This window comes from Muscardinus avellanarius (genome assembly GCF_963383645.1).
Source record: "Muscardinus avellanarius genome assembly, chromosome: 10".
In the NCBI taxonomy this organism is placed as follows: Eukaryota; Metazoa; Chordata; class Mammalia; order Rodentia; family Gliridae; genus Muscardinus; species Muscardinus avellanarius.
This window is the reverse complement of record NC_137796.1, coordinates 44,382,157-44,395,488: the sequence shown is the minus strand read 5'-3', so window position 1 is coordinate 44,395,488 and position 13,332 is coordinate 44,382,157. Positions and strand designations below refer to the sequence as shown.

The 13,332-nt window shown below is 44.9% G+C and overlaps 1 protein-coding gene and 1 pseudogene across 2 annotated transcripts in view; one reads left to right on the top strand and one right to left on the bottom strand.

Annotated features, from left to right (window-relative positions):
* TDRD12 (tudor domain containing 12) overlaps positions 1–13,332 on the bottom strand; it is a gene marked incomplete at both ends in the record, with an annotated part of 109,580 nt that overhangs the window by 13,440 nt on the left and 82,808 nt on the right. Inside the window, one exon of the mRNA XM_080703546.1 lies at positions 8,791–8,890. Within this exon, the coding sequence (XP_080559672.1) occupies positions 8,791–8,890 (100 nt within the window). The remainder of the gene's footprint in view (positions 1–8,790; positions 8,891–13,332) is intronic.
* Positions 2,355–4,175, top strand: LOC308267869 (integrator complex subunit 7-like; annotated as a pseudogene). Its single transcript has one exon. The product of its transcript is annotated as an integrator complex subunit 7-like (transcript).

Genomic DNA, 13,332 nt, shown 5'->3' with positions numbered 1-13,332 from the left:
TTCACCTTCTTTGCCCTCTTCTATTCCAATTATTCTTAGATTAGCTCTCTTAAAATGGGCCCATATTTCTTCAATGTCAGATTCCTGCTGTCGTATTTTTTTTTCTAAATTAGAAACTATGCGTTCATTTTTGGATTGATCATCTTCTAAGAGCGAGATTCTATTCTCCATGTGGTCTAATCGGTTGTACTTTGAATTGAGGCCTTTATTTCATTGATTGCATCCTTTATCTCTTTTCGACTCTCTCTGAATTCTTTTAGAAAGTCCTCTATTATTTCTAACGTTATTTTCCTGATTTGATCTTCTAGAGATCTCTGAATTTCTGTGTTATCAGGTTCTGATGTTGTGGGCATTCATTGCTCCATTGTTATTCCTCTTTCCCATGATTTCGGAAGTTTGTGCCTTCTCTAGGTTCTTCCCTTGGGTCACTATGACTTCACTTAGGGTGCTCTGGATCTCGAGTCTGTGGTATCTCAGTCCCCACTACTCCTTTACTGGGTTGTATCGCAGAGTCTCAGACCCAGAGAGTCAATCAAGGCTGCTTTAGACCATGGGGGGGGGGTGGGGCCAGGTTGGGTGTTCTCCTATGGTGTGATATCTCTGCCACCGCCACTCCCCGACTGGGTCAAGTCCCTGGGAGTACAGTACTGGGATTTCTCCTCCAGGGGGCTGCAATTTGACTCACTGTTGTTGAGTGCGCCAATGGAGCTGTAGTGGACTTGGTGAATTCGCTGCTGCTGCCACCGGTGCCAATATGGTGCCACTGTCACACCCTCGGCCGTGAGGCTGGCGTATTTCTTCTCTGGTTTTGAGCTCTGCTCTGGGTCCCTACAGGGTGTGCTGAGCCCAGCCACTCGGAGCTTTAGATGCTCCCTGTGCTGAAAAATCTGCCGACTTCCGCCCGGCTGTTCCGCAGCGGCTCACCTCGGCTCACTGTCCGCCGCTCTTCTCTGGAGCCTGGTAGGCTGTTGAGTGTGTTGGTCTGGTGCCGTCCAGTGAACTCGCCACTGTCACCAGCAATAAGGTGCTGCTGATGCGTCTTTGGCCGTGAGGCCGGCATATCTCCTCTCTGGCTCTGAGCTCCGTTCGGAGTCCCCCTCCTCTCTGGGGCCTGGTGCTGCAGGAGAAGATGGCGCCCGCACCACTCCGCACCACGGCTGTGGCCGCAGCACTGCGGTCTGGTTTCTTTCTGGTGTCTTGTTTTTCCAGCCCTTTTTCTCTGTCCCTTGTAATTACATTTTTTGTTTCTCTGCTGATGGTGCTTTCTGGCTATGAAAGGCACTGATTTTGTGGTAATAGAGACTGGTTGTTACGAGCCCCGCTTTTCTCTGTCGCAATCTTCCCGGAAGTCCTTAATTTCACTTTTATAAAAATTTTGAAACAGTGGCCTCGTATCTGAAGCCCACTTCTCTTCTCGTCACATAACAAATACATTTTACTAAAACCCAATATATACTAGGCCCAGGGAAATAGAGATGAAGCCACACCTATGACATGCAGCGTCCCAGGAGTGGGCAAATGTTCAAGAAGACACATTTTGCAGGTTAAGTATACAGAAGGTTACTTGTATAGGAGAGCACGGAAGCCATTTGCATTAAGGCAGGGACTCAGCAGGTGGTGAGGAGGGGGTTTTCTTGGTGGGTTGGAGAGGCAAGGCAGGCAGGAATGAGGTCACAGGTTTGACAGCATGTGGTCCTCTCTAACTTCACTGCCTGCTATTCTCCCACTTCCGCTGCCAATGAACCTTGTCCAGCACACAGACATAGGATATTAACTCCTGTTTCCAGGCCCTTTTCTCTTGCTTATGCCTCTGCCAGAAATATTCATCATGTCTAGATCCTTTTTTATCATTTGGTCATGGTAAATATTTATCACTATACAGTTTTCAAAATCCACAGAAATGTACAACATTGAGAGTGAATCTTATATGAATTATGAACTGTCATAAATATACCATACTAATACAAGATAGGATGTTAAAAATAGAAAAAAACTGTGGGGGATTTGGTTAAGGAGGTTTATGGGAGTTCTACTTTCTATAAATCTAAAACTGCTCTAAAAATTAAAAGCTGTTCATTTATTTATTTATTTATTTATTTGGCACCGGGTATTGAACCCAAGAGTATTCTACCTCCAACCTATACTCCTGGCCCTTTTAATTTTTTTTAAAATTCTGAAACAGGGGTGAGGGCCACAGAGGTGCCGACGAACGGCGGGGTGAGCAGGGCGCATGCGCAACAGGGCTTGACGGCCCGTGGAGGGAAAATCTGCGAGAAAGCGGCGGGAGAAGATGGCGGTGCTGGGGCAGAGTTTGCAATCTTTCTGATTAGGCTAGTCAAGTAACTATTCGGGTCATGGCGTCAAACTCAACTAAGTCCTTTCTGGCAGATGCCGGCTATGGCAAACAGGAACTGGATGCTAACTCAAACTTGGTGAACAGTGTGAAGCAGTTGTTCGATTTCCCAGGCTCTTTCCGAAATATCCATTTCCTATTCTCATCAATTCTGCATTCCTAAAGTTAGCTGATGTTTTCAGAGTTTGAAATAATTTTCTGAGGCTGTGTGTTCTTAAAGTTACCCAACAAAGTGAGAAGCATTTGGAGAAGATTCTAAATGTGGATGAATTTGTGAAGAGAATTTTTTTCTGTGATTCATAGTAATGATCCTGTGGCAAGAGCCATCACGCTCCGGATGTTGGGAAGTGTGGCATCAATAATTCCTGAGAGGAAGAACGCTCATCACAGTCTTCGTCAGAGTTTGGATTCACATGATAATGTAGAAGTTGAAGCTGCTGTTTTTGCCGCTGCTAACTTTTCTGCACAGTCAAAGGATTTTGCAGTAGGAATCTGTAACAAAATCAGTGAAATGATTCAAGGTTTAGCTACGCCAGTAGACTTGAAGCTGAAGTTGATCCCCATCGTACAGCACATGCACCATGATGCTATCCTGGCTTCCAGTGCTCGTCAGCTTTTACAACAGCTGCTCACATCCTATCCTTCCACCAAAATGGTGATTGTTTTGTTGCATACTTTTACTCTGCTTGCAGCTTCATCTTTGGTCGATACGCCTAAGCAGATCCAGCTTCTGTTGCAATATTTGAAGAATGATCCCAGGAAAGCAGTAAAGAAACTTGCTATTCAAGATCTGAAATTGCTTGCCAGTAAAACACCACATACATGGAGTAGGGAAAATATCCAGGTACTCTGTGAATGTGCCCTCCAGACTCCTTATGATAGCTTAAAATTAGGGCTTGTTGTCTGTCCTTTCCACACTATCAGGGACCATTGCCATCAAACAGTACTTCAGTATAGCTCCAGAAAATATAGGTTCTTCCCCAGATCCTCTGATTTAATCAAATTAGCCCAGGAATGTTGTTATCATAATAACAGGGGCATTGCTGCTCATGGAGTGAGAGTCCTAACTAATATAATAGTCTCCTGTCAAGAAAAGGATCTTTTGGCACTGGAACAAGATGCTGTCTTTGGCCTGGAATCCCTTTTGGTGCTTTGTACTCAAGATGATAGCCCAGGTGCTCAAGCCACTTTAAAAATAGCTCTAAATTGTATGGTGAAGTTGCCCAAGGGCAGGCCCCATCTTAGCCAGTCGGTGGTTGAGACCTTGCTGACGCAGTTGTACAGTGCTCAAGATGCTGCCCGGATCCTGATGTGCCACTGCCTGGCAGCCATTGCCATGCAGCTGCCGGTGCTGGGCGATGGGATGCTTGGTGACCTCATGGAGCTCTACAAGGTGATTGGACGATCAGCAACAGACCAGCAACAGGAGCTTCTGGTGAGTTTGGCTACTGTGATTTTTGTAGCCAGCCAGAAAGCCTTATCTGCTGAAGTAAAGGCAATCATTAAACAGCAGCTTGAAAGTGTCTCCAATGGATGGACTATGTACCATATCGCCAGACAGGCTTCTAGAATGGGTAATCATGACATGGCCAAAGAGCTGTATCAGAGTTTGCTGACTCAGGTTGCCTCAGAACACTTCTACTTCTGGCTGAATAGTTTGAAGGAGTTCTCACATGCAGAACAGTGTCTCACTGGGTTGCAGGAGGAGAATTACAGTTCAGCACTTTCTTGCATTGCTGAGTCTTTAAAATTCTACCACAAAAGGATTGCTTCCTTAACAAAATTACACCAAAGGTTGAATGCTACCGTCGCACATGCTTAGGAAGACTGGACAACATTCAGAGTGGAAAAAGAGCTTGGGAAAGATTTGAAATGGTGGAGGCAGTGGCAATGGCAGTGGCCAGTACTCAGGGGAGGCAGAGATCTGATACATTACACCTGGAACTTTTGAAGTAATGACCCCAGAGGCAGAATGCTACCACCACTACGCACCCTCGAGAACGTGCGACAAATAGTTGGGCAAAGAGGGTGCTCGGATTAGAGCCTGCCGAGGGGTGAGGCCAGTGACGGACACAGCAAAGCTGGTATCGGAGTCTGCCATGTGGCAAGGCCAGTACTGGGGCCTCCGAGGCTGGGATCGGAGCCTGCCGAGGGGTTAGGCCGGTGTCGGGGCCAACGGCCGGCATCGGAGCCTTCCGTGAGGCAAGGCCGCTATTGAGGCCTCTGAGGCCGGGATAGGAGCCTGCCAAGGGGTTAGGCCGGTGCTGGGGCCAGCGAGGCCAGGATTGGAGCCTGCAATGAGGCAAGGCCAGTGCTGGGGCCTCCGAGGCCGGGATGAGAGCCTGCCAAGAGGTTAGGCTGGTGCTGGGGCCAACGGCCGGCATCGGAGCCTTTCGTGAGGCAAGGCCGTTATTGAGGCCTTCGAGGCCAGGATCGGAGCCTGCCGAGGGGTTAGGCTGGTGCTGGGGCCAGCGAGGCCGGGATCGGAGCCTGCCACGAGGCAAGGTCGATGATGGGGCCTCTGAGGCCGGGATCAGAGCCTGCCAAGAGGTTAGGCCGGTGCCGGGGCCACTGGCTGGCATCGGAGCCTTCCGTGAGGCAAGGCCACTACTGAGACCTCCGAGGCCTGGATTGGAGCCTGCCGAGGGGTTAGGCCGATGCCGGGGCCATCGGCTAATATCGGAGCCTGCCATGAGGAAGGCCGGTGCTGGGGCCTCCGAGGCCGGGATCGGAGCCTGCTGTGAGGCAAGGCCGGTGCTGGGGTCTCCGAGGCCGGGATCGGAGCCTGCCGAGGGGTTAGGCCGGGTCTGGGGCCAACGGCTGGCATCGGAGCCTTCCATGAGGCAAGGACATTATTGAGGCCTCTGAGGCCTGGATCGGAGCCTGCCGAGGGGTTAGGCTGATGCCGGGGCCATCGGCTAACATCGGAGCCTGCAGTGAGGAAAGCCGGTGCTGGGGCCTCCAAGGCCGGGATCAGAGCCTGCCGAGGGGTTAGGCCGGTGCTGGGGCCCCTGACCAGCATCGGAGCCTTCCGTGAGGCAAAGCCACTACTGAGGCCTCTGAGGCAGGGATTGGAGCCTGCCGCGAGGCAAGGCCAATGCTGGGGCCTCCGAGGCCTGGATCAGAGCCTGCTGAGGGGTTAGGCCGGTGCCGGGGCCACTGGCCGGCATCGGAGCCTTCCGTGAGGCAAGGCCCTCTGAGATCTGGATCGGAGCCTGCCGAGGGGTTAGGCCGATGCCGGAACCATCGGCTAACATCAGAGCCTGCCGTGAGGAAGGCCGGTGCTGGGGCCTCCGAGGCCGGGATTGGAGCCAGTTGAGGGGTTAGGCCAGTGTCGGGGCCAGCAAAGCCAGAACCAGGGCCTTCCATGACGCAAGGCCGCTGCTTGAGCCAGCGAAGTCTGGATCAGTCCACCGGGTAGCCAGGCCACAACTGGGGCCGTCAAGAGTGGGATCAGTATTTGCAACGTGGCATGCACAGAGAAATATCACAGAAAATTAAAACCAGATGCTTCCCTTAATCAGCAATAACTAGGAGGAAACAGGCAACAGGAAGTGGTCGAGCTATAGAAAGGGCCCTATAGTGAAGCAATTAAGGTGACCAATCAGAGGGTATGGAATAGGGGAGGATGGAGCCTCTTTAAAAAGCAGGAGGTATATAAACACATGTATCAAAGTTAATCACCAAACAAGCATGGGATCGAGGGAGGGGGAGGGAATGGGATGGGGACTGGATGAGGGCTAATTGGATGATGTGTGCTTGTATATCCGCTCAAGTCTTATATTCCAATGTGATGTATGATTACAATGCACCAATAAAAATAAATTTAAAAAAAGCATTATTTGTATTGCAAAAAAAAGTATCATTTATATTAAAATAAATAAATAAATAAAAAATAAATTCTGAAACAGAGTCTCACTAAGTTGTTGAGGGCCTTGCTAAGTTGATAAGGCTGTTTTGAACCTGTGATCTTCTTTCTCAGCATCCCAAGTAATGAGATAAGGGGCATGTGCCATCATGCCTGGCCAAAAGCTATTAATTTTTTTTTAAAGAAACAAGCACAACCTCCCATGTCCACAGGAGCTTCAAAGTACCTGCCTCCATGCTGCAAGCAGCAGTGGGAAGCAATGGAGGATCCTGTGGACCAGACAACAAAGACTATGTGTGTTTACACAAACATGCGGACCCATGAAGGCTCTCACCTGCTCTAGCAGCCAGAAAAGTTGCAGCCCCTATGACATACCCACACTGTCCTTCCAGGTAAAAGAATGATGAAGGAAGAAAAGGGCCAGATAAAAGTAGAGAGGAACACAAAACTGAGATATCTTAAAAATCTCAGACAGTGTTTCACTATATTTCTTTCCTTTTGTACAACATGTAAACAACAGAAAGAGAAACTTTGTGAAGTTAGAAACTGATGTACACCTCCTTCTAAAAAGGAAAACGAATTTTACCTAAAAATGAACAATAGTAAACTATCGTGGTAAAATTTCATTTCAATTCATAGTAAAAAATATATAGTACATAAAAATATAATTTAAAAGAGCTGGGCGTGGTGGCGCAGGCTTGTAATCCCTGCACTTGGGAGGCAGAGACAGGAAGATCGCGCAGGTTCAAAGCCAGCCACGCTGGCTTAAGAGACCCTGTTTCCAAATAAAAATACAAAATAGGTCTGGGAGTGTAGCCCAGAGAAGGGTTTCCAGGAACCCCAGTGAGGAGATAGAAAGGAAATAGGCAGACAGAGAAAAGGCCTTGGTAGAAAAAAGTTAATTTCCTGAGTTTCCTGAGGGGCGACAAATACCTGAAATTCCAAAGGCTCAGAGATAAGAAGGACCAGAGCTTCACAAAAGCCATCTGTTTACTAATCAACAAACCCACTGAACAAGTCTGGCACTGCTGAAAGGAGATTCTTCAAGGACTTGCAAATACCCTATGCAAATCCTGAGAGCTGCTTCTCAGAATTCCCAAAGTCACCCTAACCAAAAGAGGTCAGGCCTTTGCCCTAGTCGGATGGCAAATTGGGGCTTTTCCCTCTCGGGACCCCCTCCCCTTTTGGGGAGCTGTTCTCTGTCTCGCAGGTGTTGGCCCTGAGAAGGCAGAGTGAATCTGAGGGCACATGGCTTGGGCTACTCTCGAGTAGTGACCTGAAGGCCTCTGCTGGACATCAAGGCTGACGAGGGCCTCTAGGGGTGACCTGCACCTCTTTTCTGGCAGATCGCATGGACTCTGGGAGAAAGTAGTTTGTAATTGATGGCACTTGGCTCGGGCGACACTTGGGTAGTGACCTGGACAACAGAGACCTGACAGCCCCTTTGGGGTGTTCAGCCACCCTCCCCCCATTTCCTGCTGCTTCCAATAAACCTTTTACTCCCCTTCCTGAGGTCTGCGGGTGTCATTCTTCACTCACCGTAGACAAGAACCCTGTAAGGAAATGCCGAGTTTCTTCTCAAGAAATTCCGTTTCATCTATGATAAAACTCCAGGTTTCTTCTCAGGAAACCCCCGTTTCATCTGGGGGGGCTCAGAAGAAACCCCTGTTTTACCAGTACCACCAAAAATAAAAAATTAAATAAAATAAAAAGCAGAATGACAGCTACCCCCCCAATCTCTATTTTATTATTTATTTACTTATTGCAGTACTGAGGATTAAATCCAGGGGCATTCTATCTCCAAGCTACATCCCCAGCTCTATTTTTTATTCTTTATCTTTTGAAATGGGGTCTTACTAAATTGTGGAGGGCCTCACTAATTTGATGAGGCTGGTCTCTCACCTGCAATTTTCCTTTCATAGCCTCCCATGTATTGGGATTACAGGTGTGTGCCACAATGCCCGGTTTGAAGACAACTTAACTTTTAGCAAATTTCTACTTATATTTAAAATTTTTTCCTCACAGTAATCATCATGGGTATTTGAAAAAGGACTCTCATGTAATCATTACAATTATTTTAATAGCCTCCATATGAAAACTTCTGAAAATATAACTAAAATAATTCCTCAACTGTCATCCATTTAACCAATTTGATTTTGGTTTAATATATAAACCAGAGCTCTAAAACAAGGTACCTTTTAAGAACCCATTCTTATTATCAGATTAATGGGAGAATATTATTCTTTTTTTTTTTTTTTTTTTTTGCAGTACTAAGGATAGAACCCAGGGACATTTTACCTATGACCTACACCCCAAGCCCTATTTTTTATTCTTTATTTTGAAATAGGGTCTCACTGAGTTGCAAAGGGCCTCACTAAGTAGCCGAGGCTGTCCACGAACCACGATCCTCCTGTCTTAGCCTCCCAAATACTGAGATTAAAGTGTGTGCCACCACACCCGGCTTGGGAGAATATTACTCTAAATTACAATTACAAGATTTTGCTGCATAAAAATATATTCATTAAGATGATCATTAATCAATAGTCAAAAGGATCTTAATAAAACTTACTTTAATGTATCCAACTGTTGGTAGACTTTGGTTGGATAATTTCCTTGGCATGTCCATTTCTGGATTAATATGGTGTCGGTCAGGACAAATCCTTTTATCCCTGAAAAGAAAATGACTACTGTTTTTGTGGTAGTGGCAGCTGTAGGTGGAACCCAGGGCCTTGTACAGGCTAGTCAAATGTTCAACCACTGAGTTTACAGTCCCCAGCCTGTGGAATGATTAGATTTTTTTGGTGCTGGGGATTGAACACAGGGTCATTCTAACACTGAGTTGTAGCCTCAACATTTAAAAAAAATTAATCAGCCAGGCATGGTGGCGCACACTTGTAATCCCTGCACTTGGGAGGCTGAGACAGGAGGACCGCACAGGTTCGAAGCCAGCCTTAGCTACTTAGTGAGGCTCTCAGCAACATAGTGAGACCCTGTTTCCAAATAAAATATAAAATAGGTATGGTAGTATAGCCCGGAAGTAGAAAGCCCCTGCGTTAAACCCAGTACCACCAAAAAAAAAAAAAAGTTAATTTATATATTTGTTTATTTTTATTTTTTGTGGCACCTATGGAATTGAACCCAGGGGATTCTACCTCCACGCTATATCCCCATCTCTTTTTACTTTATTTTTGAAACAGGGTGTTGTTAGGTTGCTGAGAACCTCACTGAGTTGATGCAATCCTCCTGACTCAAACCTGCAATCCTCTTGACTCAGCCTTTTAAGTGTAAGAATTACAGGCATGTACCACCATGCCTGGCTATGACTAGATTATAAAGTCATAATAAACTCAGTAACAGTTAACATGAAATTTTAAATACTCATAAGAAAATTAATCTATAACTAAAACTAGAGAATTTTTATTTCAAATACAAGTAAAGTAACCATATTAAATACTTCAAATGAAGCTGGGCATGGTAGTGAATGCTTGTATTCCCAGTACTTGAGAGGCTGAGACCAGAGGATCCCAGATCCCAGGTTTGTGGCCAGCCCCAGCTACTTAGTGAGTCTCTCTGAAACTTAGTGAGAACCTGTTTCAAAATAAAAAAATACAAAAACAGGGCCCAAGTTGGGCATGGTGTCGTACGCTTGTAACCCCCGTGTTTGGGAGGCTGAGACAGGAGGATCACACAGGTTCGAAGCCAGCCTCAGCTGGCTTAAGAGACCCTGTTTTCAAATAAAATATAAAATATGTCTGGGAATATAGCCCAGAGGTAGAAGGCCCCTGGGTTCCATCCCCAGTACCACCAAAAAAACCCAAAAAAAACAACAACAAAAAAAACAGGGCTGAGGGTGTAGCTCAAAGGTAGAATGCCCCTGGGATCAATCCCCACTATTGGGAAAAAAAAAAAAAACACAACTTCTGATGACACTAATATATAAATAAGTAGAGGCCGGGTATGGTGGCGCATGATTGTAATCCCAGCATTTGGGAGGCTGAAACAGGAGAATCGCAGTTCATAGACAGCCTCAGCTACTTAGTGAGGCCCTTTGCAACTCAGCAAGACCCTGTTTCAAAATAAAGAATAAAAATAGGGCTAGGGGTGTAACTTGGAGGTAGAACGCCCCTGGGTTTCACCATCACTACCACAAACAAACAAGTAGAAGTGTTCTAAAATTTAATTAATACTGAATAAATGTAAAGAAACAAGTTATTTCTTTTCTTTTCTTTTTCTTTTTTTTTTTTCTGTTGTGACAGTGGAGATTAAAGCCAGGTACAATCTACCTCTGAGCTACACCCCCAAAACATTTTCTATTTTAAAATAGGGTCAGCCGGGAATGGTGGCCCACACTTATAATCCTAGTGCTTGGGAGGCTGAGACAGGAGGATCACAGGTTCGAAGCCAGCCTCAGCTACTTAGTGAGGCTCTCAGCAACTTAGTAATACCCTGTTTCCAAATAAAGTATAAAACAGGTCTGGGAGTATAGCCCGGAGATAGAAAAGCCCCTGGGTTCCACCCCCAGTACTACAAAAGTAAACAAACAAACAAACAAATTAAAAAAAAACAGGGTCTTTCTCTAGGTTGCTAAGAGTTTTGCTGAATTGCTGAGGCTGGTTTCAAACCTACGATCCTCCTTTCTCAGCCTCCCAAGTACTGGGATTACAGGGATGTGTCACCACACCTGGCTCCTGGTTATTCTTAAATGCATTACGTAAATGGAAAAGTTTTAATTAAAAAACTCAGAAATATCACCATAATTCACAAGAAAAGCCAATTAACCTCTGACCATTCCTTAACTATAACGTTACCTCCAAACTGAGAAATAGTTGACATTTCAGGAGTTTGTTTTAATTTTTGTTTTTGTACTGGGCACTGCACACAGGGGTGTTCTACCTCTGAATTATATTTCCAGTCCTTTTTATTTTTTACTTTGAAACAGCATCTCATTAAGTTCCTGAACCTGGCCCCAAACCTACCATCCTCCTGTCTCAGCCTCTCAAATACTGGGATTTTAAGGCAGCTGCTGCCACGCCTGGATTAAGTTTTAGTTTTAAAAGTCAACATCCACGCCAGGTATGGTGGCGCACGCTTGTAATCCCTGCACTTGGGAGGCTGAGACAGGAGGATCACACAGGTTCAAACCAGCTTCAGCTACTTGGTGAGTCTCTCAGCAACTTAGTGAGACCCTGTTTCCAAATGAAATATAAAACAAGTCTGGGATTATAGCCCAGAGGTAGAAAGTGCCTGGGTTCCACCCCCAGTACCACCAAAAAAATAAAAATAAAGAGTCAATATCCTATTTAAAGACATTTTGAATGAGAATTGTTAATAAGCTGTTTAATATGCCATAATTTAAGCACATTAAAGGCAATAGTTATCTTAAGATTCTATACAATCCAGTGAATACATCATCAGACACCTGTGCCCAGTACCCCTTACCCAATACTGGCATCATGTCCAGAGGTCCCCCATGACTGCTAAGCTGCATACCCTCCCTATAGAATCAGGTAGTCCCTATAAAAATTCCAGTAGGATGTTAGAGAAATTGATAAGCTTATTCTATAATGTATAAGGAGATGCAACAGATTTGAAATAGCTGAAGCAACCTTGAATAGGATCAATGTTGGAGCACTTATATGCCAGATCCCAAGATTCATTATAGAGCTATAGCATTTAAAGCACAGTGTTTGAGACAAATGAACCAATGTAACAGAGTAGAGTCCAAACACAGACAATATATACCATCACCTGGTTTATGTCAAAGGACTATTCAGTGAGACTAGAACCATGTTTTCGATAACAATGCTGGAAGAGGTGATTTCCATATGGAAAAAGACAAATATGCTCCATACCTCACACCTTGCATGCAAATATAACACAGATTTGAGAGACGGTCAGCACTAAAAAAATTTCAGATTTCAGGACTATAGATGCTCAATTCATATCGAAAAATGCACTTATATTTAGAATATATATACATCACTCCCACAAACCAGTAAGAAAAAGCCAAATTCTCCATTTTTTAATGGGAAAAAGACATGAATAGGTACTTCAAAAAACAAATAGAGTTAAATGTCCCACATATGAAAAAATGTTCAACATCATTAATCCTTATTAGAAAACAAACTAAAATCACAAGGGCTCAATCACTACATCCCTCCAATGAATACTAAACATTGGTGAGGATGTGGGTCAACTCAGATTTCTCTCATCCCTACTGACAAGATCATAAAATTGGCAACCACTTTGGAAGGGTTAAAATATGCGCATCCCTTGATTTAGCAATCCTTAAGAAAAGTGGATGCATTTTCTCACAAAAAGCTACATATACGTTCATTCAGAGCAGCTTTGTACATAATAGCCTCCCAAAAGAAACAGCCCACAGACCTGCCAATAAGAGAAGGGAGAGCCGAGCATGGTGGTGCAGGATTATAATCCCAGCATTCGGGAGGCAGAGACCAGAGGATAATGGCTTGTGGACAGCCTCAGCTACTTACTGAGGCCCTTCACAACTCTGCGAGACCCTGTTTCAAAAAATAAAAAGAATAAAAAACAGGACTGGGGGTGTAGCTCCGAGGTAGAAAGACTCTGGGTTCCATCCCCAGTACTGAAAAAAAAAAAAAAGAAAGAAAAAGAAAAAGAAAAAAAAGGAGAGAGAAAGAGAGAAGAGAGAACATAAGCTGTATAGTGGAATGATAAGCCACAAAATAAAGACTGGATACACACAGCAATAAAGATGAATGTATGGAAATAACATGTAAGGAAATAACACATTTAACCCTGTTAATACCTAAATTAATATGTGATAATGATTGAAGCCAGGGGCATTCTACCTCTGAGATATTCTCTAGCCCTATTTTATTTTTTATTTTAAAACAGGATCTCTAGGCTGGCCTTAAACCTTCAATCCTTCTGTCTCAGCCTCCCAAGTACTGAAATTACAAGTCTACACCACCATGCCCAACTTACTTTTGTGTGTGTGTGTGGTACTAAAGGTGGAACCCTGGGGCTTTTCTACCTCAGGGCTATACTCCCAGACCTATTTTATACCTTATTTGGAAACAGGGTCTCACTAAGTTGCTGAGAGCCTCACTAAGTAGCTGAGGCTGGC